The sequence below is a fragment of the Vitis riparia genome, chromosome 1 (genome assembly GCF_004353265.1).
Source record: "Vitis riparia cultivar Riparia Gloire de Montpellier isolate 1030 chromosome 1, EGFV_Vit.rip_1.0, whole genome shotgun sequence".
Classification (NCBI taxonomy): Eukaryota; Viridiplantae; Streptophyta; class Magnoliopsida; order Vitales; family Vitaceae; genus Vitis; species Vitis riparia.
This window is the reverse complement of record NC_048431.1, coordinates 19,295,780-19,321,204: the sequence shown is the minus strand read 5'-3', so window position 1 is coordinate 19,321,204 and position 25,425 is coordinate 19,295,780. Positions and strand designations below refer to the sequence as shown.

Sequence of the window (25,425 nt, the reverse complement as noted above, 5' to 3'; positions counted from 1 at the left end):
CCAAAAGCAGCCCTCATAATTTTAAAACACATCTACAGGATTAAAAAGAGTCAATATTAATATAATGTTAGAAACTTTCTTCGGTGAGATATCACAAAATTCTCCTATACAAATACAACATTCTTATTGTGTCCTAAAGGATTATGAGACTAAATAGACAAATACCCCTCACGAAGCCAAAATAACCCTCACATCGGGGTTGAGATCGACTATGATACCATTTTTAAATGACTTGTACCAAATCGTATAAATATTATCTGTTTTGAACTAAAAAAGGTTTTTCACAACTTTAAAATACGTCTATAAGGTTAAACGAAGTTCATACTAGTATAGCGAAACTTTCTCTTCTATCCGATGTGAGACATTACAATTTTATTATGAAAAATCCGAAAAAAATTAAATATAATTAAATTAATTAAAATTTTATATATTTTCAAAATTTTAATTTTTATCAATAATAGTAAAAGTAATGAAAATGAATTTAATATAACGTATGGAAATAATTTATTAAATTTTAGATTTGTTTTTCTCTTTTTTCTCTTGTAATTTTTCTCAAATTTTGTACAACCAAAAATACTGAATTATCCAGAATTTAATATCTACAAGACAGATTTCAACTCTCACGCCTTATTATTGTGGTTAGTCTCACGTATATAGATCCAATGATTAAAATCAGTGAAAGAACCATACATCCAAAGACATATATGCCCACTACTCTATACATAGCCAGAACGACTTTCTTGTGGCATTTTGGTCTTTTGACAAAACACTTACCCAAAATTTGCTTCCATGTCCCATTTCCATCAGCCAAAGAAACCCTAACACAGACGCCCGCTCTCTCTAGAAACGTCTTCAAACCCTCCGGCTACGGTTACGGTTACCTCGAATTCGAATTGGGAGTTGAGATTTGAGGAATTATCTCAATCCACTGGTATTTGTTTTCCTTGTAATTCTTGTAATTTTTGTCATTCTGATTTTGTTAATGATTATATCTGCTTGATTTTGTTCCCACAAACCCTTCAGCAGATCTGATAATTCGACGCAAAACGCGTTGTTATGGGGTTTTGGTTTGCTGGGGTTTAGGGTTCTTGATGTTGTTCATTATCTGGGGCTGGTTTGTAATTTTGATTGAGAATGGTGGAAACTGGTGTCTGATTGTTGTGTTGTGAAACCCTAATTAGTGCATGTTTGGCCTTGGTGCAGTTCATTGTTACTGTGGCAGCTGTGGGACAGAATTGAAAAATGGGTGAAATTGTGGGTTGAGCAGGTTAGGGTTACGGTTTGTTTGCCATTGGAAGTGAGATGGGGGTTTCTTTTTCTTTTTTTGGATTTGTTTAAGTTTGTAAAATGTCAGGGCGGACTTTTCCATTTTTATTTTATTTATTTATTTTTTATTTTTAATTGGGAGAATACAATATTTTTGTGTTATCCTAATATGAAATGTTTTCGGGGAAAAAAAAAATCTTGGAAAATGTGTTACCAAACATGTTCTATTATTGAATACAAACTCATTCTCATTTTAGCTATGAAACATTTCTTAGGGCCTGTTTGTAGTCGGGTTTTAAGGAAGAAGAATGACTTCTAAGTCCTAATGATATTGTGCCATGTTTCTGGGCACAGACAAAATTTCTGGTATTGCATGCACTACTGAAGGCATGCAGCTCGATTATTGAATACTAAATCATTATCATTTTTTGCTAGGCAACATGCCTTAGGCTATATTTGTTGTCAAGTTTTAAGGATGAAGAATGGCTTCTAAGTTCTAACAATATCCCATAGTGTGACATATTTTTGGGCACGTACAAATTTTTGGCATATTGCATGCACCACTGAAAGCATGGAGCTTTACTTTGCAGAACTTATTGATGTGTTCTGATATATCAATAATAGGATCAATTGAGTGTTTTTCAGATTGAAATAAGTATCCATATCACAGACAGTTTATTAAAAACTTTACATATCCGAAACCTTGACCCACTGATAAGTGAATGTGTATTGCATTTTATTGAATCTTAATAGCTTTCCTGGGTCATATTCAATTCGCTTTCTGTATTTCTTTTTTATTTTCCCATGTTATACAAATACCACCCTCTCTAGGTTGTGAGCAAGATTACTGCATTTTTCATCAAGTTACACATTTGCATATATTAGGAATGTAGCTGAGCTGATGTAAGCATGCAAATTTGGCTTGAATTATTAGATGTTTTATGTGAACTTGGCTTGAAAGTAGGTTAGATGCAACTAGATCATATATCGTAAATCATCAATCATTTTTTTCTTTTTCTTCTTTTTTCTCACTTTTTTGGTCCTTTGTTTTCTGTTCCTTAATGCCCAAATCTCTTATAAGCATAACTAATCTAATTTCTTTCTTCATTTGCCTCTTATTTTTTATTATAACAGCATGGTATTCTTTAGGACTTTATCTCAATTATTTTGCTAGTCAGCAAGAGTTTTTTGAAATATTTAATATTTTCATGAAATAATTTAAAGGGAGTTCTTTTGTCTTGAAATCCAAATTATATTCATCAAAAAAAGTTTCCCTCTTGGGCATTCATTGGAAGGGCTGTTGGCTCTTGACTAAATGAGATATTTGGAAGCAATCTTTTATTATTTCTTTATTTGAAATGGGCTGTTATTCTATTTCTACGTCCTTTCTATATCGAAGGACTAATCATTGAGTTGCAAATAAAAAATAGGGAATATGTTTCATAGGATTGGTACCTTAAACATTAGAATCCAAATTGATGAATGAGTTGGGTTCATTAATGATTCATGATTTTAGGAAGATTAAAAAAAATAAAAATTGCAGAACTATGTAGTCCTTTATGAATCTATAAAATTACAAATCGACCACTTGGTGGGAATTTCAAGAGTTGCTTGGGTATCATTTCACAGAAGCCTTATTGATTGGAGTATCAAGTGGATTGAATTCTGCTCATTTAAGCTTGAGAGCTTGGTTATTGAATGAGCTTCAATGAGACTTTAGTGTGCTGATCTATAGTTGAGCATCTGTAGCTTGTCCCATTTTACAGCACTAGTTCAAATGTTGACTTCATGCTTTCCTTGAATCATATTGGATGATTGGATGCGTCTTTTTGTAGGGTTGAGTGCAGGTTACATCTCTCTGCTTTCATGACATTGGAGCACAATGGCAAACTATTCAGGAACAGGAGCCCCTTCAAATGGCTCTGTCTATGTTTGTAACTTGCCTCATGGAACTGATGAAACTATGTTGGCTGAATATTTTGGCACCATTGGGTTGATAAAGGTAGTTAATCTGATTGGCTATTATTTGAAATTCCATATTGTGCTTGTTTTACAAGCCTTTTGTTTTGTAAAACTTGATAAGTTCAAATGCTCATCCTTTTCTTCCATTTTCTTTCTCATTCACGTTCCTTTGTAGAAAGACAAAAGAACAGGTCGACCTAAGATATGGTTGTACCGGGACAAAGTCACTAATGAACCAAAGGGTGATGCAACTGTAACATATGAGGATCCACATGCTGCATTAGCTGCTGTTGAATGGTTCAACAACAAAGATTTCCATGGAAGCATCATTGGAGTATTTATAGCGGAGTCGAAGAACAAAGATGATCACTCATATAACTCAGGGAATCAAGTGAATGATGTTGGAGATCCTGGTGCAGCCAGTGACTTAAGGGGTTTAGAAGAAGATCCTCTTGATATGAATGGAAGTGCTGGAAGAGGTAGAGGTCGGGGTGATGCTGCAGGAAAGGCATGGCAACAAGATGGAGACTGGTTGTGTCCGAATACAAGGTCTGTGATGTGAGATTGGTGAGCAGCTCTTTCTTTTTCTTTTATACTCTTTTCTTGTGTAGTGTATTTTCAAAAACCATTGTTATGCATTTGGCTTTCTTATATGCTATGTGGTAGCAGTTGTTCGAACGTGAACTTTGCATTTCGTGGTGTGTGCAATCGTTGTGGAAGTGCTCGACCTTCTGGTGTGTCTGGCAGTGGTGCAGGGGCAGGTGGTCGGGGGAGGGGCCGTGGTGGTCCTGACTCTGCAGGCCATGGCCGTTCAGTTGGTGCTCCAACAGGTCTTTTTGGTCCAAATGATTGGCCCTGTCCAATGTAAGACCGCATCTTCTATGCTTAATTTATATTCTTTTTGTATGTATGCGTGATTTTTAGAAAGCTTCAGCAGTTGGTTTCTGCTTCGTATGACTTTATAATTTTTCTTGGTCCAATCATCTCTTTGTTTCTTAGTTCTCCATCAATTAGTTCAAAGTCATGCAAATTCTGTTTGTTGTATGTTGTTGGTTTTGTGTTAGATCCTTTTTGCTGAAAGTTGGCTTCCTAGTATGTTTCTGTTGTACATGAGATCTGCAAACAAGACCATTTATTATTAAATATGTTCTCTTACCTAAAGGAATACTCTGTTGCATTTACATAAATTCTTGAAGAATTTTCCTTTCCTGAATGACAGGGCCAGGGCAGTTCACCGCCCTGCCATTCTGCCTGGAATATGGGTGAGCTGAGCTAGAACCTTTTGGTCTGGGCTTCGTATAGCTTTTTCATTCTTAAGCTTGACCAAGCCAGTATGCGAAGTTTCAAGGGCCAGTATGAAATCAGTTCTAAGTACTCATCTCAAGGGCCTTTTGCTGAATAAAGCAATTACATTGGAAGTTCTCTGTACACATTTCCATTCATATCTATTTGAATCCAACATGAATTTTTATTCTATAAATATAGAAGATATGTTTTTCATAGTTTCATCTGCTTGAGTGTCTTTTGTAGTTTTCATAGCTTGCATAACATTTAAGAGCAACAACTCTTATTTATTTATTTTTTGTGGATAAATGATTTCATGTTAATGATTATATACATGTAGTGTCTGCATATTTTATTCCATACATTTGCTTAACAATGGTATTTTGGTTTACCTGGACTGGCTATAAGGTTGTTATGTTTTAGAATTCCGTGCTTATGATAGATAATTAGAGTTTATTGTGATGTCTAATTTTCACCATCGATTATGAGCTTGAAACATATGTGTGGACTGATCACAGCCATTCTCATGTCATCTTTTTGTGAGACAATTTAATCCATGATGTTTTAAAAAATATGGTCAAATAAACATCACATAAATTATTGCTTTTCATATTGCTTCTTCCTTATGATTATGAGTTGTTTCAGGTGTGGCAACATTAACTGGGCAAAGCGGACAAAGTGCAATATATGCAACACCAATAAGCCTGGCCATAATGAAGGTGGTGTGAGGTAGGGATGATGGTTATGTTTTAATTGGATGGATGTTGGTTATTTTTTATCTGTGCATATGTCAGAACCACAATTTTTAGCTGACAATAATCTTCCTTTCTATGCTAAATTTTGTATTGTATTGTTTGGAGTGTTCTCATAATCCTCGTAAGTTTTCCTGTTTGTAACTTCAGCATGCACAAGTTAATCGATCTATTTTAATTTTTTATTTTCTTTAATGGGAGGTTTGGAAAGGGAAAGGCTAAGCTTCTGGGTTTAGAAATTGTGGGTGGTGCAGAATAAGCTTCAGATTGTTATTAAGAATAAGAGTGGGATTAGTCAGGGAGCTATGTTGGTGCACAGAAGTGGAAGAGGAAAACATTTAGGGGATCCTGAGCCTTCAGTGAACTGGTAAGTTCTTAATGCTAGTCTGTAACAGATGGTCCTAAGTGATGGGCATAATATTGTTTTGGGTGAAGGGTTTTGGGGAATTTAGAGGATAAATTGGATATGTAGAGGGAGAAACTAAGATGGTTCCAAGTCATGGCATCAGTTGTTGACTTGAGAAGTCCCGAGATGGATTGGTTGTGGCATTTAGATTGATATTTGGTGTTGCACACAATACACTAATTAATACAAAAGATCTAAAACGATAGTAATAGAAGTTCTAGAAATATAAATACAATTAGACGCACTCAATAAATTAATAAAAAAATTTTGCTTGGTTGTGGAGGAGAAGGATTTGTATTGAACTTCTGCGAATGACTGATTCTTATTTCAGCAGAATCCGGTGGGGCACTTCTTTTGGTTGTTTTCTGATAGTGCTCTCACTACTACACTAGGTTGGTTTTTCTTTCTTTTTTTTGTTTGTTTGTTTGTTTGTTGTGTGTGTGTGTGTGTTTTTAACACTTCTAATTTTTTATTTATTTTTTAATTATTTTATTTGTTTTTTGGATGCTGATGGATTGTGAGTGGAGATATTTTCTACATTTGAAGATGTTTGGATGAGAAAGGAGGTTTTTGGGGATATGGTAAGAATGTGCTAGCCAAGCTATAGATTCTATGGAACTTTGGGTTACCAAGGGAATTAGAGGTGTTCAAGAAGGGTCTTAATAAATACCTATATAAAAAAAAAAGAAGGGCCTTACTAGGTGGATCTGTGAAATTTTAGGAATGTGACTATGGTATGTTGAATGGATTAGAGTATATATTTGGGGAAAAAGGTCTAGAGCCATATGGCCTAAAGTAGGGAATAAGAAAGAGAGCTTTTTGTAGGGTCACCAAAATTCACAAGAGTAATTATTATATAAGTTTTAACTTGAAGCAGAGTGCAAGGCTGAGGATGAAATTAGTTGGGGATTTGTTATTTTTCTAGGTTTTGTTTTTTGATTGGGGAGTGTATTGCCCTCATCTGGATGGGAATAGCTTCAGATCCATTGATACAGTGAATTTGACGCCTTTGAGCAATGATAAAGGTAGTGACGACCTGAATAATGTGTGAGAGTGAGGAATGATGAGATATTAGTATTCCGTGCTATTCGTCTCCTTGGTGGTTTTTTTGAGTTTATTGATAAGATTTTGGCTCATAAACTTGGGAGGGTGATGTAATAGTGGTGTTAGAGGCTCTAGAATGCAATTATGGAGGGGGCAAATCTTAGATGCTGTTTTGATTGGTAACAAGGCCAAAAATGGAAGAGTGTAGGTTGGAGTATTTTGCAATTGGATGCTGAAAAGGCCAGTGACCATGTCATCAAGACATTTTGGATTATTTACTTTTCAGAGTTAGAGTATATGGTGGGGACCTAGTTTTCATGCTTGCCCCTTAGGTGAATACTGCCTTTATTGATAAATATAAGCATTGTTGGTTACCCGTGGTGGCTGCTGAGGAAGTTTCCTACACATCAGGATGGAATCATTGCATAATGTGAAAATAGAAGGGGCCATACATACACATGGCTTCTGTAGAATTGGCCTCCTATTCCCTTATCTATTCCAGGATATGGTGGCAACCTAGTTAGATATGGAGACATCCTCTTGGAGTTCCATCTTATGGTCTTCCGCACCAAAAAACAAATGTAACGGCAAGGGGAACTATAAATAGAGTGATCCAAGTTGGAATATGTAATTTTAAAATTACTTAAGCATTTTCACAAACATGTTGTTTACAAGATGGTTTTACCTTTGATAATAAACATGCATAAGCTCCATATCCCCAACTCAAATCCTGAGCTTATGAAATCAAGTTATGACAAATGTATGTTGAGAGCGAAAATGCAAGTGCTTAAAGCATTTACAAATGTTCCATAATCTAAAATAAGGTTGCAAGGAAGGGAGATTAATTTCACTCTTAAGTATCTAACTCAAACCCTAGAATAACAAAATCAAGAGATGACAATCATAGGTCAAGGTATGAAAAACCCAACCACCTGAAGTACTTTTCAAGCATTTCATAATCTAAAATCAGGTTGAGAGTTAAGAGAGAACAAACACAAAACCATAATATAGATTTTGTACTTTAAACCCAAATTAATTTGGTATAGACAATCATGGGAGGTCACTCATCAAGTAGCCATCTCCCTAATAAAATAACTAAGCAAAGGAAACATTAGTATCTCCATGAATGAAAACAACTACCAAAATGCATCATGAAAATGTAGAGAAATGCTTACAAAAATGGAGTTCAACAACAAATGAAGCTAACCAAAGCAAGATTAATCTAAAATAAAGCTTAAGCTTAAGATAAAAGAAAAATCAGGAAATCTAAAAGCCCAAAATGAAGGGATCAAAGGAGCTCCCTGACATGGAGAAATAGCCATCTTTCATCTGTAAAATGGGAATCCATACCCATAAGGCTGAGCCAACCACATCCACAGGTCAAATAAGCATGGCTGGGGTTGCAGATTTTGGGCGCTATTTTCCATTGATTCTCAATTTTTGGCTTTTTGATGTGCTCATTCTTGATGCAACAAGTGCACTTGACCTGGACTTTGCAACTTTACCCAATTTAAGTGGAAACACTGGCCTAACATGTCTAGAAACTTGGAGTAAGGTGGTGTCTTCTTCCCAAAATGCCTTTGTTGAAGGAAGGCAAATCCTTGACGCAGCATTAATTGCTAACGAGGCCATAGACTCGCTGCTGAAAGGGGATGAAGCTGGTGTGTTATGCAAACTGGACCTAGAGAAGGCTTATGACCATATTAACTGGGATTTTCTGATGTCAGTGATGCAAAAAATGGGTTTTGGGGAGAAGTGGGCTGGCTGGATCAGGTGGTGCATCTCCACTGCTTCCTTCTCAGTTCTGATTAACGGTTCGCCCGTGGGTTTCTTCCAGAGTACTCGAGGGTTAAGGCAAGGGGACCCCATTTCCCACTACTTGTTTGTCTTAGGAATGGAGGCCTTAAGCTGCCTCATTAACAAAGCGGTTAGGGGGGGCTTCCTATCTGGCTGCAGGTTAAGGGGTAGGGGTGGAAATGGGATTCAAGTATCTCATCTGTTATTCGCGGATGATACGTTGGTCTTTTGTAAGGATTCCTAAGACCAAATGGCTGTTCTAAGCTGACTTTTAATGTGGTTTGAAGCCATTTCTGGCCTGAACATCAATTTGGAAAAGAGCGAAATTCTGCCGGTGGGAAGAGTTGAGAATGCTGAGGTCTTGGTTTCTGAATTGGGTTGCAAAGTGGGTTCTCTTCCTTCCACTTACTTAGGGCTGCCTCTAGGTGCTCCTCACAAATCAGTGGTTGTGTGGGATGGTGTGGAAGAAAGGATGAGGAAGAGACTCGCTTTGTGGAAGAGGCAGTTCATTTCTAAGGGGGGGAGAATCACTCTCATTCGGAGCACTTTGGCTAGCATGCCGATTTATCTTATGTCCTTGATGCGTATTCCAAGAGTTGTAAGATTGAGGCTTGAGAAAATCCAAAGGGATTTCCTTTGGGGTGGGGGTGCGTTGGAGAAGAGGCCCCACCTTGTAAAGTGGGATGTGGTTTGCTCTCATAAAATGAAGGGTGGCTTGGGGATTAGAAAATTTTCTATCCTCAATAGGGCCCTATTGTGTAAATGGAGCTGGCGCTTTGCGGCTGAAAGAGTCTTTTTGGAAGCTTATTATCAGCACGAAGTATGGGGAAGAAGGAGGAGGGTGGATCTCTTGTGAGGTTAGGGAAGGCTATGGGGTGGGGTTGTGGAAGGAAACTAGAAAGGAAGGCGTTCTGATGTTTAAAAACGTTTCGTTCATTGTAGGGGATGGTAGAAGGGTGAAATTTTGGAAGGACATTTGGTGTGGAAACATTCCCCTATGTGAGGTTTTTCCTTCTCTGTTTGCCTTTGCGGTATCCCAAGATGCGTGGGTAGCGGATTGTTGGGATTCTATGGGGGATGCGGGGGGATGGTATCCTTGTTTTTCTAGATCATTTAATGACTGGGAGTTGGAGGCGGTGGCGAGTCTCCTTTCGGTTCTTCAAGGAAAGAGGCTCAATGTTGGGATGGAGGATAGAGTGGTGTGGAATGCTTCTAAGAATGGGATTTTCTCTGTAAAATCCCTTTACAATACTCTTGATTCTGGTGGTGCAGTCCCGTTTCCGTGGAGAATCATATGGAGCCCTTGCGTGCCTACTAAGGTGGGTTTTTTTGCTTGGGAAGCTTCTTGGGGGAAGGTGCTAACCCAAGATCAACTCAAAAGGAGGGGCTGGTTTCTAGCAAACAGATGCTTCTTATGTTGTGATGACGAGGAGACAATAAACCACATCCTTATTCATTGCCCCAAGGCGAGGGTGTTGTGGAATCTTGTGTTTTCGTTGTTTAGGGTTAATTGGGTCCTTCAGCTCACGGTTAGAGACACTCTCCTTGGTTGATCCACTTCCTTTGTGGACAAGAAGCGTGGGAAGATTTGGCGGGCAGCCCCCCTTTGTTTATTTTGGACTATGTGGAAAGAAAGAAATAGGATAGTTTTTGATAATGAGGCTTTGTCGATCCAAAGATTGAAAATTTCCTTCGTTTGTAATCTTTTCTCTTGGTCTAAGTCTTGTTTAGATGGAGAGCCCCGCTCCTTAATTAACTTTGTAGATTGGTTGGGTTCTAATTGAGGGTTGATGAGTGTATGCTTCCTTGTGCTTTTTGTTTGTGGGGCTTCTCGTGTATACTTCTTGTATGCTTCGGGTTGCCTTCTTGCTCCCTTCTTTTAATATAATTTTTCTATGTTTATCTATAAAAAAAAAAAAACATGTCTAGAAACTTGGAAAACATAAATACACGGGGTATCTAGAGATAGCTCAAAACGATAGATTGGGGGATGAGAAGCACGAGGAAATATGCTCCAAAATATGAGCAATTTGTGGAGCTAATCAATGATGAATATTGCTGAACTCCAGAGTTTGTCACATACACCAATTCAAGAGCAGAAAGAGAATGAGCAGACAGAGGTGTGGATATATGGCCACCCTGGTGTACCATACTGTCACATTCTCTAAGCACAAGAGGTTTGACCCTACATTTGGGTTTCTGCCTTTTCAAATTTTTATAGAAATGTTATGAGTTTTCATCTAGTGAAAATAGTCATTGAGTCATCTTTAAGTACTTCTATTTCATCATTCATTCTAATTTTTGTTTGATAATATCTTGAGGTGTAATGTCAGTATTAATAATATTTTTTTGGGTTGTTAAACAGAGGAGGACGTGGTGGAGGTTACAAAGAACTTGATGAAGAAGAACTAGAGGAAACCAAAAGACGCCGGCGGGAGGCTGAAGAAGTAAGATAAATGTGTACAAGCTATATGTTGAGTTTCATATTTATTCTGGTTTTAAACTTGTTTCCTGTTCCACTCAGGATGATGGTGAGTTGTATGATGAATTTGGAAATCTCAAAAAGAAGTTCCGTGCCAAAACGCATCAAGCCGAAGCTGGACAGGTGCTTCCAGGTGCTGGGCGTGCAGGATGGGAAGTAGAGGAATTAGGTATTTCTCCTGTTCCACTTTCTCTCTTACTATTAGGAGACCAAATTCTTTTGTTAAAAGAATGAAAGAGTTAAAAGTGGGTTAAGGATTTCTGTCCACCCAACAATGGTACATAAAGATGAGGTGACAGGAAAACAAACCACTCAAGCGAAGCCCAAAATATTTTAAAAAGGGTAAACACAAAATAACTTGAAGTACCCTTGTTTAAATTATTTTCAAGGAACAAAAATTGTATTAATATGAGAAGGGGATAAGTGCAAAGAAGAATGTGGTATTATGCGAAGAAAGTGAAGTACCAGCATGGAACTAGTTTATTACGAGTTATTGTAACCATCATATTAATTTACAAAATGATAAAAAATATCTACCTAGATTTCATTACTACTCTGTGATCTAGATGAAATCACCTAGCACATGTTGTAGGTTGTAGATTTGGAAATCTCTCCAAGTTTGTAAGGTTTACATATGACCATATATATATATATATATATATATATATATATCCTTTAAAATGTAAGAGTTATAGAAGCAACCTGACTTAAATATGAAGAAGGAAGGAAACTCAAATTTGGAAAAAGATAATGGGAGACTTGTTTCAAGTTTAAATACTTCGTATTGTATTAGTAATAGATTTAATAAATGATTTGAGAAGCTGTTGTCTTGTACAAACTTCTAAGGGTCTTTTTTTTACATGACACAGAATCGTTTCTGTGAAAACAATACTGTTTCTGTTATTCTTAAGAAAAATCTGGAGTTTGATTGTTTGGGTTTTTTGTGCTAGTGTTTGATTGCAATTTTTGTGTCAATCAAAAGTGTCCCAGCCCCATTGTGCTCCTAGATTGTTTCCATCTTAGAATTAATTTTTGCATCTTGAAAGTATATAGAATGGCATTAATAATTCTGAATTATCGCTTTTATTGTGTTTCCCAAATGTCACTTGTGACATTTGGTGCATTTGATCCCATGAAAAGTTGCTTTCCTTTGATCACTGGTGTGGTTTAAAAATTATTGTATTGTTTTGACTCTCGACTGTTGTGCAAGGCTGATTTACTTGTACAAAATTTTGTAATGGAAGGTATGACCGACAGAGATGGTAGAGAAAGAAGCAAAGACAGGGGAAGGGAGCGCGATGACAGGGAGAAGAATAGAGAACGAGATGATAGGGATAGGCGTCGGAGCCGAAGCAGGGAGAGGGATAGGGGAAAAGATCGAGACCGAGACCGAGATTATGATCACGATCGAGACAGAGACTATGGACGGGACCGGGACAGGGACAGGGACAGGGAACGGGACCGGGACCGGGATAGAGACAGGGACCGGGATCGGAGCAGATACCGTTATTGAGGATGTATTTAAGGTTCTAGCATAGTATTGGGCGGTCTTAACATTTTGAGATTAAAGTGGTTTTTTGGGCTTTGGCAAAGGATGAGTTTGATGTTTAAGCATCTTTGCTTCTTTTAGTGATCAATCTTGGTCTGGAATTGTAGAACTTACATTTTACTAGTATGTTTTGTTTTCCCCTTTTTGTTTGGAAAACTGTGACCTGTGTTCTCATGTATGCTTTCTTGTTAGGTGCTCTACTATTGGGGGGAAGCCGGGTTTCTGGAACTCGAAATGGGGTGTTCCTTGAATCAATTTGGTTGTCATGTCTTCATATTAAATTTGATTTTGAATGGAATTGATCACTTTTCAGTTCCTATCTTTGGTAGGGTTGCAGGGACTCCCACATATTTTTGGAGTAGGAACTCCTCTATTATTTGATTTGGACAAATGATGGAAGTGGGGCTGATAAGGTCAATTTTGTTGAATCAGAGTTTGCTTGCATGGGCTATTTGTGTTATATCCTGTCTGAAATAATCTTTTTAGTGGATTCAAAGGGTGGAGATTGATTGACTTTAATGAGACCATCAAGGAAGATCAAGCGATTGATCTTTCATAGTATACTTGTTTTCATCTGCTAGTAGAAGCTATATGACAGCACTATAGCACAATGGTAGATAGGAGGTCTTTCATCTAAATAAGGTTTGAAAGTTGGGAGTTGGTTGAGACAATTGATTCTGGGTTTTGCCTTTATTTATCGTACTTCAATTCTGATGGAGGCTTTTGGAATAAAAAGATCAGTGATTTTGGGAAGATTAGAAAGAAGAGTTTTCGCTAGTTGGGAGTGCTTTCTTTGCAAAAATTTGGTAAAATTAGTTGTGAAAACTATACATCTAATGTGGATCATATCTCAAAATATTTGGTTTTTTCGTTGAATATTAAAAATAATCTTTTGAAACAATTAAAACACAATTTTAAGATGATTCTCATCCTATTAATACTTAATGCTTAATGCTTAATATAAATAAAGTAAAAGAAAAAAAACTTAATGCTTTATTCTATTAAGTTTATTCAAATTTAAATAAAAATAAATAAAAAACAAAAAAATAAATACCACCTTAGTATGAATTAAAATTGCTACTATGGGAATTTGGTTCTTTCTACTTAAATTGAAGTATTATTTTATATTTATTGCTTTTTTTTGTTCTTAACAAATTACCAATGGAGTCCTTTCAAGAGAGAAGCCATGTACTTTGGTTTCTCCTAGCAACCTATGTGACACTTTGAATAAATTAACACTTGATGCTAGTAATACTAATCAAGGTATATGCAACTTGGAAGTTAGATGATCAAATGAAAACACGAGTGGAGAGTTTCAAGAATGGAAGCTGTTATTGCACAAAACATACTATACAAGGCTTGAAATGCATTGCTTTGACCAAATAAGGACCCTTCCTATTTATAGAGACCAAATGAACTATTTAGAATCTTGAGAGTTCTCGAGAAATATTCCTATATCTACTAAGTGATAAGTATCCATGTACGTAATACATAATCTAGATCGTCTTACATTGTTTTAGATATGCCCATTGAATTCCAAAGAACTTTGGATTACCTCAGAAGCTTCTAGAATATCTTGATTGTTTGAATGAAGCTCCTATCGAAAAGGTCATTGTTTTTGAGTCCACAAAATGTTAAGTAACTTATCATTGATTCTAGAATGTCTTGCCCAACTATATATACTAAAAAGAAGGCTTATTTGTTCAGGATGTGATTCGCATATAAGGAATATCTTAATTACTCCATTCACATCCCTTGGTCGTTAGGGTACATGCAAATCTTCCTAATGCTCTCTAGATCCTAGTAATGGAAGCAAATAAACATATAAAAACTTTTGGATCCAGAAAAAAATGTTTGAACTCAAATTTAGATGTTTTTAGATCAATTCTAATATAATGAAGATGCACAGTGTGCTTTGTAGATCTCATAAACCCAAAGATCTTTTACTATGATGTCTTGTTCTCCTTGAATCCAAGTATTAGAAAGGAAAGCTAGAGCTTTCTTCTCTCTGGAGTGAATAGAAATGCAAGATTGAAAGCCTAACATTTTATATAGGCTTCCAATGAGCTTAAGTCATTAAACTTAGCCCACTTGGGTCTTAATTTATTAACCCTATTAGGCTCCAATTAATCAATTAACCCAGTTCAAAGAGACAATTCACAAGCTCTTGTACGACCTCACATATTTATCAAAATGCCCTTACACACACAAAAGAACACAATTAAACCTCATAAATTGTGCCATCAAGAAATATGAGCTCGATTAGGGATCATTAAGACCTATAAACAAACACTAGCTCCCTCATAATACAATTTTAAAGTTGACTCATCATTTCACTATATAGAGTCAATTGTACTCAAGTATCTTATATGATATTATAATAGATATAAGAACTCGAGTCCATGACCTACTATTCATTGTATACAAATTCCCCATGAATTGATGTACATAATCTAACAACGTGAATTTTATCGACCTCTCAAGATTAAAACTACAATATTTGAGTTTCGGATCATTCTATTATACAATCAACTGACATATTTTAACTCATAAAGAGCATATGTCAAGTTCCAATTAATGAACTATTAGGAACCATAGATTCTCTGAACACATGTCTTTAGGATCACCTAAGGGGACACATTGTCTCAATCCCATGAGATATCATGATGTCTTTATTAAGAATACTTTTTGCTGCTGATGTCCATCAACAATGATCCAATCTATAGAAAATATATGACCACCTTAAGGTCTTACTCGTAGGTCAAAATCATTGCAAACTTTAGCATAAACTCAATATCCTTTCAAGATTGAGAAACCATACAATATAGTAGCTTGGTGAGATAATAACCACTTGATAGCCAATGTTGTAACTCATCATAGGTCATATCGAATGTGTAATCATATGTGCTAGTACACTTACCATGGAATCCTATTCGGATGACCAAGACGAGTCATCTCTTTAATTAAGAGGTAGCGCACTACAATCTTAAATGAATTACTTAAGTCCATGAATCAATTGTTAACTAATCATCTACTTGTAAAAAATCCATGACTTGAATTTTGTGTATAACTCCTAATGCAACTAAGTCATGTATAATACAAGAGATGCTAAACCAAAATACTCATAAGGTATACTGCATAAATATAGGATAGTGAAAGGAAAATCGGAATCATAATATAAATATTAATGAATTCTCATTATTGTTATATCATGTTGTGCTTTAAGGGCTCTATCCCAACAACAACCTATTGTAACTTTATTGAGTGGTGAAACCAATTATTGATTGTGATCTATGGCATATGCAATTGTTAAGCTCACTTGGTTATCCTTTGTGCTTTGAGATATCATTGTTAATCTTTCCTAGCCTCCATAGCTTCTTTGTGATAATTTGAGTGCTTTACACATGATTATTTATCCCATATGTTCCATTGCCGTATAAAAGGTTGACTTTTTGTTCAAGAAAATGTTGTATTAGAGCTCTTCTTACTCACTATGCCGCATGATCAAATAGTGGATGTGTTCACTAAGGCCCTTCTTTAATAATCTTTTGCTCAATTTTGATCCAAGTTGGCTGTTCATTCCATTTCTGGACATGATAAGAAAAGTAAATTGCAAAAGTTAAAGCTCTTGAAATGGGATTCTTACCTCCACAAGTTATGGGGAGTCTAGTCAATAACGAAAAATTAGAGAGGAGAATTAGAAAGAAATTAGTATCAGTAGACAGGGAAATAAAATTTCTTAGGCTTTCAAGAATTTATGTGATTTGTCTTCTAATATATATATACATATATATATATATATATATATATATATATATATATATATATATATATATATATATATATATATATATATATATATATTAAGTTTTATCTTCTCTTGTATATATATGGCTAGTTGTATAATACTAAATAATGAATGAAAAATCATCATATTTCTTCAACTTCTTCTATATTGATCATATTAAGGCATGCATATCATCATTTTGCATATTGAATGGTTCAATTTATTATATTTTAATTTTTTAGGTGATGGAGTTGAACCCTATTGTAGAGGGTGGATTTGTTAGTATCATTGCGCTACATTAGTCATAGATCATGACTATTCCCTTTTTATGCTATATGTAATTGAGGACTCTAGTCCTTCCATGCTTTCTTCCTATGTTTACAACTTGTATTTAAGGTCATACATTGGTTGGGATATATTAAGATTTTAGCTATACCAACCCAATGTATTCACCCTAGGGTAGGGGGTGGGGGTGTGTGAATAGGGCAATGATTACTTTTTACAAATTTAAACTTAGATAATGTAAGTAACAATTATATGCAATTATATAACAAATATGATGAAAGAGAAATTTGCATAAAAATAAAGAGATAAAAAATAGAGAGTTTGCAAACACTAGTTTTAATAATGGTTCAACCCAACCCGACCTACACTCACTTACCTCAAGCTTTAATTGCATTGAGGATTCCACTATTTCAATGCTTCCAACCCAAACTTGCAAACTTAAAATTGGATTATGGTTCCAATAAAATCTTTTGGACTTATGACCCCACTTATCCTCTTGGATTATGGTTCTAAGACACCATTATAATAAGACTTTCAAGACAAAATTTTCAAACTCTTTCCTTTAGATTATAGTACAAAAACCTTGTCACAAGAAATAAAAATAAAAAGCCTTGTCATGAGAAATAGAGATAAAGAAAGAATTCTTACTTTACAATATTTGCTTAAATGGAATACAAAAAAATTAGGTTAAATGGTGCACTAGGATAAAATGCAAGTGTACTCTAAAAACACTTCCACAAGGCTTAAATAACACTTAGAACTCTTTCCCCATCAATACAAGAAGTTTGAAGCCTTTAAATAGGAATTAGAAGCCCAAACTAGCTGTTAGGCATAATTTGGAGTCGACTGGTTAACCAATCGGTCAAACTAGGTACTAGCCATTGAGTGATAGAAGGTACAAAAAGTGATCCTTAGATCACAAGAGCTTGATCAATTGATCATTGGTTCAATTAGTTCTTGATCGATTGAGTGAACAGTAATCCATTCAACCAGTTGAGTGAATAAGTAATCGATTAAGCTGCTTTGGTCAAACTTTGTCAAACATACACAAAATATGGAAAATTGATGCATAAATGAACCTTCAATGATTCATATTGTTTCAATATAAAAATGAGATTGAAAACCCCTTTTTTAATGATGAAATACATGTGACAAAATGAGTTTTTATCCTTGAAATAATCAATATCATTTTTTTATATATATAAAAAATCATTAAAAGATGCATAAATGAACTCGATAGTTTTTGCAACTTTTACATTTTTAACACCAAATCCTTATGGAAACCTGACTAGATAAACTCTTTATTATTTTGAAAACTCTTTTAACTATGAATAACACTAAACAAAGGTACTTTTCATTTAGAAAGAAATTTTATCCAATTTATAGAAGAATAAAATCAATTTAAGTACTTTGATGATTTTATGTGCTTAAATAAAAATGAAGTGTATGATTTTAGTGGACTGACAACCTTACAAAAAGATTCTAAGAAAGATATTGAACTTGGAATGTCATTTCTATGGGGTTTTCTCCTTGATTTTCGTTTTCACTTGATGCCTTCATGATTATCTTTTTGGAAAACCTTTTTGCTTAATTACACTTGAAATATAATCATTAGTTTCAAATCTTATTTTGTTATCATTAAAATCAAGATTAACCAAATCTTATTTATAGACTTATGATCTTCACTTACATTTCATTTCTCAATTAAGTTAGAAACTGGTGCTTCCATATCTACAGAAACTTAGTTACTATTAGATTACTAGTTTGATTTTGTTCCTTTGAGTATTGACTTGTTGGGATAATGACTTCATAATGGGCTTGAGCTTAATGCGAATTCACAATTTAAATTTTACCATATGCATTCAATGATTTGGATTAGGATTTTGGCAAGACACCGCCTTGATACTTTAACATTTTCCCATCATCATGAGACATTGTGAATAAAAAAGTACCAAGGAAAAAAAATTAAAAAACAAGTAGTCTCTAACTTTTTTGGTGGTTGATTTGATTTAGTCCATACAATCCAAATCGGAACAACAACAAAAGAGTAACTAAGTCGAAAAGTTCGGCTTGTCATAAATCACAAAAATCATAAAAAAAATAAAAGGAAATAAAATAAAACTTTGGGTTGTCACAGGTTGGTCCAATACAGATAAGCCCCTTTGTTTTGTCAATCTCTCAATCCCATGGCATGGGTGCATAGAAAACTTAACACTCCAAGACTCCCAACAACGCCCTGTAAAACCACATATATTTTTGGGTTGTTTTGGCTGTTTTCTCTCATCACAAGGGCATGGGCCCCATGTTTCACATGCCCAAAAATCCTCACTTTAAATAAATCCAAGCCAATGGAGAGCCAAAATTAGATATGTGACAAGGGAAATGCCAATTTAATGAAAGTAGGCCTTCTTGACTTGCAGATCAGACAATATCTCTACATTTTCTCTTTTCTATTCATTGTATCAACTTGTATTCTGTACACCATAGAATATATTTATTTTATTTTATTTGATTGGACAGGCAGAGCAAAACAAATACAATTTTATATATGAATTTTTATGCCACTTTACTGCAAAAAAAAGAAAAAAAAAAAGAAAAGAAAAGAAAAAAAGAATAGAAATTAGTTATACCCTTGAGGAACATTGAGAAGATGCTCCTATATAATCAAATAACATAAATATCAAATTGCCCAATAGCTCATCTCTTAAGGGTTCATAAACTTAGCTCCAAAAAATAGTAAGGTTATGCTCGGTTCTCGAAAAATATCAAGAAAAGAAAAAAAAATGTTAAAGAAAATGATTTTATCATATTTGATTGTCTTATAAAAAAAATAAATAAATTATAATTAAAATTAATTAAAATTTTATACATTTTTAAATTATTTGATCTTTACTAAATAAGTAAAATGAGTTTAAAATAGTAAATAAAAATAATTTATTGATTTTAAATCTATTTTTTATTTATCTATTTTATTTCCTTCTACTTTTTCTTTCTATTTTCTTTCCTTTGTATTTTTTTCTTAAATTTTTTAGAAACCAAACATAACCTAAGTAAAAAAGAAAAAAGCAAAAAAAAAAAAAAAAAAAAACAAACTTTTATGAAAGAATTGAGAAAGGAAAAAAAAAGATTATAAAGGTCAAAATCAAATCTGTATCTCAATGTTTTAAGAACAAAAGCATTGTATATTGAAGAGAAAAAAGTTATAAAATTAAATAATATCAATTTTATTTTATATATATTTATATATATTTTTATCATTTATCTCAAAATTTTTGAGAAGCAGACATTGCCCATGAATCATGATCCCCCTAAAAGGGTATATATGGGAAGTAGATAACCATCATCACCCACAGTTTCTAGTATACAAGCTCATATAATGTGTATATATATAAGTATATTCTTTTCTTTGTCTACAGTCAAAACACAACCGTGAACATTTCTCAGTGTCTGCAATTCCAACAAGGAGGTTTCTTGGTTTCTTTCAATGCATAGCAGCCATGCCAGAGCTCTGTGATCTGCAAATCCATGTGAATGCCCAACAAACATTCTTTGTGAATGAGGTATAATCTCAAAACTAGCTCAATCAGAACTCAATTCCCTTGTAATTGTGACCGATCAAATCTTTTTTTAAGTGTTGTAAGCTCACTTTTTACAGAAGATTATATCAAAGTATTCAGGGAGGTTGAAGAAGGTCATCAAGCAAGAAAAGAGAAGAACCCAGATCAAGAATTCGGGCATCGATATCGATGACTTTCCAGGTGGAGCAGATGGGTTTGAGCTGGTCTCAAGATTCTGCTACAACCATGGCAGGATAACTGTAACCGTGTCAAATGTGTCTCTCCTCCATTGCTGTGCAGTCTTTCTTGGAATGACTGAGAAGGTTTCACCTTGCAATCTCTTGCAACAGACGGAGACCTTTCTTGAAGGAATGTTTTACTGGTCATGGAATGATATACTGCTTTCTCTCAAGAGCTGTGAATCATTCTTCTCATATGTAGACTCATCAGGTCTTTTGGAAAAGCTCATAGGTGCACTTCTGGCAAAGTTTGCGCAGAATTCAGACATAATCCTCATTGCTCCATCTTCTTCTTCTTCATCTTCTCCTGAGACTACATCAGGGTTTCAGTTCTCTTCCTCGACGAAGAACACTCCTCAATCCATCAGGCGCCGTTCATCTAGCAAGGCATGGTGGTTTGATGATTTGAGCATTTTACCTCCAAAGATTATAGAGAAGGTCATCAAAAGCTTAGGGGCTTATGGCACTGAAAACAACAGCTTAGTCCTCACGAAATTCCTCCTCCATTACCTTCAGAAAACTGCCGTCCATAGAAAAGGTTCATTGAATTCAAGGTCTGAGTATGGTGGCCTTGCAGATACAGTTGCATATGGGGTGATTTTATTGGGGAAGACAGCATTTTCTTGGAGGGGTCTGTTCTGGATATTGAGGGTTGTTTCCGGATTGGGTCTGAGCAGAGACTGTAGAATTGGGCTGGAGAGATTGATTGGGGGGATGCTTGATCAAGCAACGTTGGATGATTTGTTGGTGTGCGGGCATGATGGGGGTGTTTATGATGTGAATCTGGTGTTGAGATTGATTAGAGTTTTTGTTAGTGATGATGGTGTGTCCGCACAGAAGATGAAGAAAGTTGGAAGATTGATTGATAAGTACTTGGGAGAGGTGTCTCCTGATCAGAATCTGAAGATCTCAAAGTTTCTCGGGGTTGCAGAAAGCTTACCAGATTCTGCAAGAGATTGTTTTGATGGAGTCTACAGAGCTATTGACATCTATCTTCAGGTGAATATTACTGCATAACCCATTTCTTCTTTTCTTTACCTTGGAAAACTCAAAATGGAAAAGAAAACAAGCTTTTACTGTTCATGTGAATTTTTCCGCAGAAAAAATTGATTTTCTAATCAACGTTTGAAATCAGTTTTCAACTTGTTTTTTGTCTCAAGCCCTTTGGCATATTCCTGGAATTTTGTTTTCTTCTATTTGGACATGTCATACATGGACAGCCATAAAATTTTTTACTAAATTGTCATTATCTATAGTACTGTTAACCATATATAGCTTAGAATTGCCCTTATATATAGCTATGGATTCAAATGTTTCTTCAATTTTAAGGCCACTTGTCTGTTGGCTCGATTATTAAATCCTTGCATACAATGCCTTTGATCAACCATTCACTCTCTGATGAAGCCACTGATATTTTCTTTTTTGGGGTAGTGTAGTCTCATCCTACTCTTTCATTTGAGGAGCGATCAAGGTTATGCAGATGCCTAAACTATGAGAAGCTAACCCTGGAAGCCTGCAAAGACCTCGCGAAGAGCCCGAGAATTCCTCCAAAGATTGCAGTTCAAGCACTTGCCTCTCAGTCTCAGCAATGCACCATACCAACAACACAAGAATTTGTATATGAGAGTCCCATCAAGAGCCACGCCCAAATGGTCTTGTACAATAGCTTTGATGCAGAAAGCGTCTCCGAAGAGAATGAAGACATGAGGTTGAACCTGCAAAGAATGCAATGGAGGGTGGTAGAGTTAGAGAGAGCCTGCAGGAAGATGAAGGGTGAGATGTCAAGAATGGCAAGGAACAAGATTTCTACTTCACCTGGTAACAATAGAGCATTGCCTAGACTATGTTGACATATGGAGAACATGCTTTCAATTTGTAAAGCCTTGTGTTTTCATTGTGAATTTTGAGACAAAATTGAAGTGTATGTTTAAGGAATTGCTTATGATTTTGTTGAGAGGAATCTGGGAATTCAAAGACTATATCATATACGTGTTGAGTTCGAAGAATCCACAAGTTAAGAATTTTGTGTTTGAGTATATAATTCTTGGCTCCCACAGTCAAATTTGTTGGGTTGTTTTATGTGGAAAAGTCTATATTTAGGCCTATCAGTGAAGATTATCAGATGAGTGTTGTGTCATCTGAGTTTTCTTACCATTGCATTGAAGTAATAATATTGTCTTATCTTATAATAAATATATATATACATTGGAAGAGCCAGAAAATAGGTTGAGGGGGCAAGAACTTACCTCTGGAGGGGGCACAAAATAACATCATAGTATTTGCATAGCCCCGGTCAATGGATCAATATCAAATCTCACTAATCTTGAACTTTATTTTTTTTTGAAATTTCCCGCTAACCCTTAACATTTTTTTTAAAATTTGATGAGGGCCAAATGCCCTTTGTAGGCATTGCCTAGCTCCACCCCTATATATATATATAAAATAACATTAATAAGAGCTTCGATAAATAATGTGATTTTTATATACTCAAAGTTCGCTAATAAAAAAGAATAAGAAAGATTACAATAGTGAAACTATTGGAAAAATATTTTTCAATTGTGAACGTATTTTTTTTAAAAACAAAATCCTAAAATATAAAAAAAATTAAATATATAATAGAGATAAACTTATCATTTTCAATATCATACCAAAATTTATTATAACTTTGAAATATTTTTACCTTTGAATTGCTAGGTTGATTTTGAAGTTCAATCTCATTAAACAAGAAAAAATTCGAACCATGGGCCCATAAAATGGGGTACTTTCCCCCTTTCAAACTTTGGAAGACATTTCAATCACATATTTAAATGGTGGGTGAATTAAACTATTTTATTATTTATAATTAAAAATGGTCTCATGTCGTCCCAAAAATATGTGAATGATTGGACACGGGCGACTGGGCAAATGTGCACATGCATGCATATAGTCTTGTAAATATCTAATCATACAACATTTATTATTTCAATTCAGAGAATCTTTCTAATTATTCACCCAACATATACTTGTTGAATTGATGGAAAGAAAAAATAATTGAAGCTTTGTGTGGGATATGACAAATGAAAATATTTTTTTTTATTTTTAAAATGAAACTTGGGTGTGTTAATGAACCTATCATTTTCTAGATAATTTTTCTTTAATTTTTTGAAAATATAAGAAATGATATTTAATTCAATAATTTATACAAATTTGAAGAGTTCCTCTTACGCTAAAATTATTTGAAGAGTTCCTCTTACGCTAAAAATATTTGAAGATTTGAGTCTTCTCAAATAATTTTGTATTTTTTAAAGAATAATATTGATATTATAAGAATTTTATTGAATATGAAATGACTTTTTAAATGAGATAAAATATAATTTAGAGGAAAAATAATATTTTTCTACTTTTACATGAAATTAATTTTTAGGTTATAATTTATTTTAATAAAATTAGTAAAAAGAAAGAACTTTTAGCTTCCCCAATACCAATTCAAGGTTGTAAAGATGTATGGATTGAGGTTTCTGCTGGATTGTGAAACTTGAATTAGTTTTGTTACACTTCGCTTGAGTGCTCCTTGGAGAATTTTTTTTTTAATTTCCTATATGTGATGATTGACGAATTTGCCCCTATTATATAATTAACCTTTTTATGTTTAGGGTTTTGGTTTTTTGAGAGAGCGCAATCGTAATTGAGAGTTTTTTTAAAAACATTTACCATTGTAACCCTTTTCATTTGTTTTGATTATTGGATTGTTGAGTGTTAGTACACTTTATGGAAGTAAGAATTACATTGATCGTCGAACCATGTTAAAAATCTTGTCTTTTTTTTTTTTATTTTTTTATTTTTTTATTTTTTATTTTCTACTCATATGTGTGCGTGATTTGGTTAGCATTTCCCACACTATTATCTTCCCTTTAGAAAAACATAAGATTTATATTGTCAAGGACAATAAAAAAACATATTTTTATCTAATTAAAAATTTAAAAATATTTTAATTTATAATAAAATTATTTTTTCAAGTATAGTAAAGTTAATTATTTTTATTTTACTTTTTATGCTAATTAAATTAGAAATTCAAAATAATTCTAAACAGGTTATTATATACTAAATAATTAAAAGGAAAATTCTCTAATACATCTAGATGTATCATATTGATTATCATAATCTTAACCTTCGAATTTTTAAAGATCAATGATTGAGATTAAGTTTGAGATATTCTACGATTAAGAAAGCATAGTTGTGTAGGGGTGGACAAAAGATTTGTCAAACCTACGAACCCCAAAAAAAACAATCAAATTGAATCGATTTAAATCAATTATATATATATACTTTTCAGAATTTATTAGTTTAGTTCAATAAAAAAAAAACCAAAATTATGAAAATTATTGGTTTCATTTTGGGTTATATTGCTTTCTATTGGTTTGAAACTAGCCACCATGATAAGTTACCTTTATTTATTGAATTAATTGGTTAAATGAAATAAAATAATCTCCATATTTATGAATTTATCCCCTCCTATGTTTTTGTTCGAAAAATAATCTATTTTTTTTTATATAAATGTCCTTAACTATTTTAAGTATCTACAATATGTTTTAAAAGAAAAATATTATTTTTACGAGAAAACAATGAAAACATTTTTATTAAAATAAGATAAAAAAAGATGAAGGGTTAGCTTTTCAAAATTGGGTTTCCAATGATTCTTTTAATCAAATAACCCTTATTTATTTATCTAAAGCTAACACTCATTTATTTATCTTTATTCTAGCTCTCTTTTTGTTTTTTCTTTATTTTCTTAGCAAAGACAAGCTTCTTTGGTTAAGGATATCTATCTAAAATAATTTTATTATCATCTAATATTTTAGTTTGAATTATCATATTTTTAGGGTGGATGATATAACTTGTATTTAGTTATCTGGTTTCAAAGCAAATATTTTATGTTCCAATGTTTACCTAAATCTAATAAATCAAACTAATACTAAATTAGGTTGGTTTGGTTCAATAATTAAGAGTACGTTTAATAGTGTTTCTATTGGAAGTAT

General features: G+C 34.1%; 2 protein-coding genes across 3 annotated transcripts; both read left to right on the top strand.

Moving 5' to 3' along the window:
* The first annotated feature begins 758 nt into the window (after nucleotides 1–758).
* LOC117919107 (transcription initiation factor TFIID subunit 15) lies at nucleotides 759–12,859 on the top strand. 2 transcript variants are annotated; one of them, XM_034836199.1, is made up of 9 exons: nucleotides 759–931; nucleotides 1,204–1,267; nucleotides 3,102–3,268; nucleotides 3,404–3,777; nucleotides 3,898–4,092; nucleotides 5,158–5,241; nucleotides 10,877–10,958; nucleotides 11,036–11,162; nucleotides 12,238–12,859. In XM_034836199.1, exons 3-9 carry the CDS (start codon nucleotides 3,149–3,151, stop codon nucleotides 12,504–12,506), a joined length of 1,251 nt encoding a protein of 416 aa, XP_034692090.1. In that variant the 5' UTR covers nucleotides 759–931; nucleotides 1,204–1,267; nucleotides 3,102–3,148; the 3' UTR covers nucleotides 12,507–12,859. The 2 variants fall into 2 exon arrangements, with proteins under 2 accessions (XP_034692090.1, XP_034692081.1); XM_034836190.1 differs by lacking the exon at nucleotides 1,204–1,267 and having other exon boundaries at nucleotides 760–931.
* A 7,121-nt stretch (nucleotides 12,860–19,980) lies between these two features.
* On the top strand, nucleotides 19,981–22,444 carry LOC117906583 (BTB/POZ domain-containing protein At3g19850). Its single transcript, XM_034819713.1, has 3 exons — nucleotides 19,981–20,174; nucleotides 20,270–21,409; nucleotides 21,847–22,444. Exons 1-3 carry the CDS (start codon nucleotides 20,112–20,114, stop codon nucleotides 22,258–22,260), a joined length of 1,617 nt encoding a protein of 538 aa, XP_034675604.1. The 5' UTR covers nucleotides 19,981–20,111; the 3' UTR covers nucleotides 22,261–22,444.
* The last annotated feature ends 2,981 nt before the right edge of the window (nucleotides 22,445–25,425 follow it).

Coding starts and splice junctions, on each gene's coding strand:
- LOC117919107 (XM_034836199.1), top strand. CDS start 3,149: ATGGCAAACTATTCAGGAACAGGAGCCCCTTCAAATGGCTCTGTCTAT. Junction 5,242..10,876: donor CATAATGAAGGTGGTGTGAG/GTAGGGATGATG, acceptor GTTGTTAAACAG/AGGAGGACGTGGTGGAGGTT. Junction 10,959..11,035: donor GCCGGCGGGAGGCTGAAGAA/GTAAGATAAATG, acceptor TGTTCCACTCAG/GATGATGGTGAGTTGTATGA.
- LOC117906583 (XM_034819713.1), top strand. CDS start 20,112: ATGCCAGAGCTCTGTGATCTGCAAATCCATGTGAATGCCCAACAAACA. Junction 20,175..20,269: donor AAACATTCTTTGTGAATGAG/GTATAATCTCAA, acceptor CACTTTTTACAG/AAGATTATATCAAAGTATTC. Junction 21,410..21,846: donor CTATTGACATCTATCTTCAG/GTGAATATTACT, acceptor GGGGTAGTGTAG/TCTCATCCTACTCTTTCATT.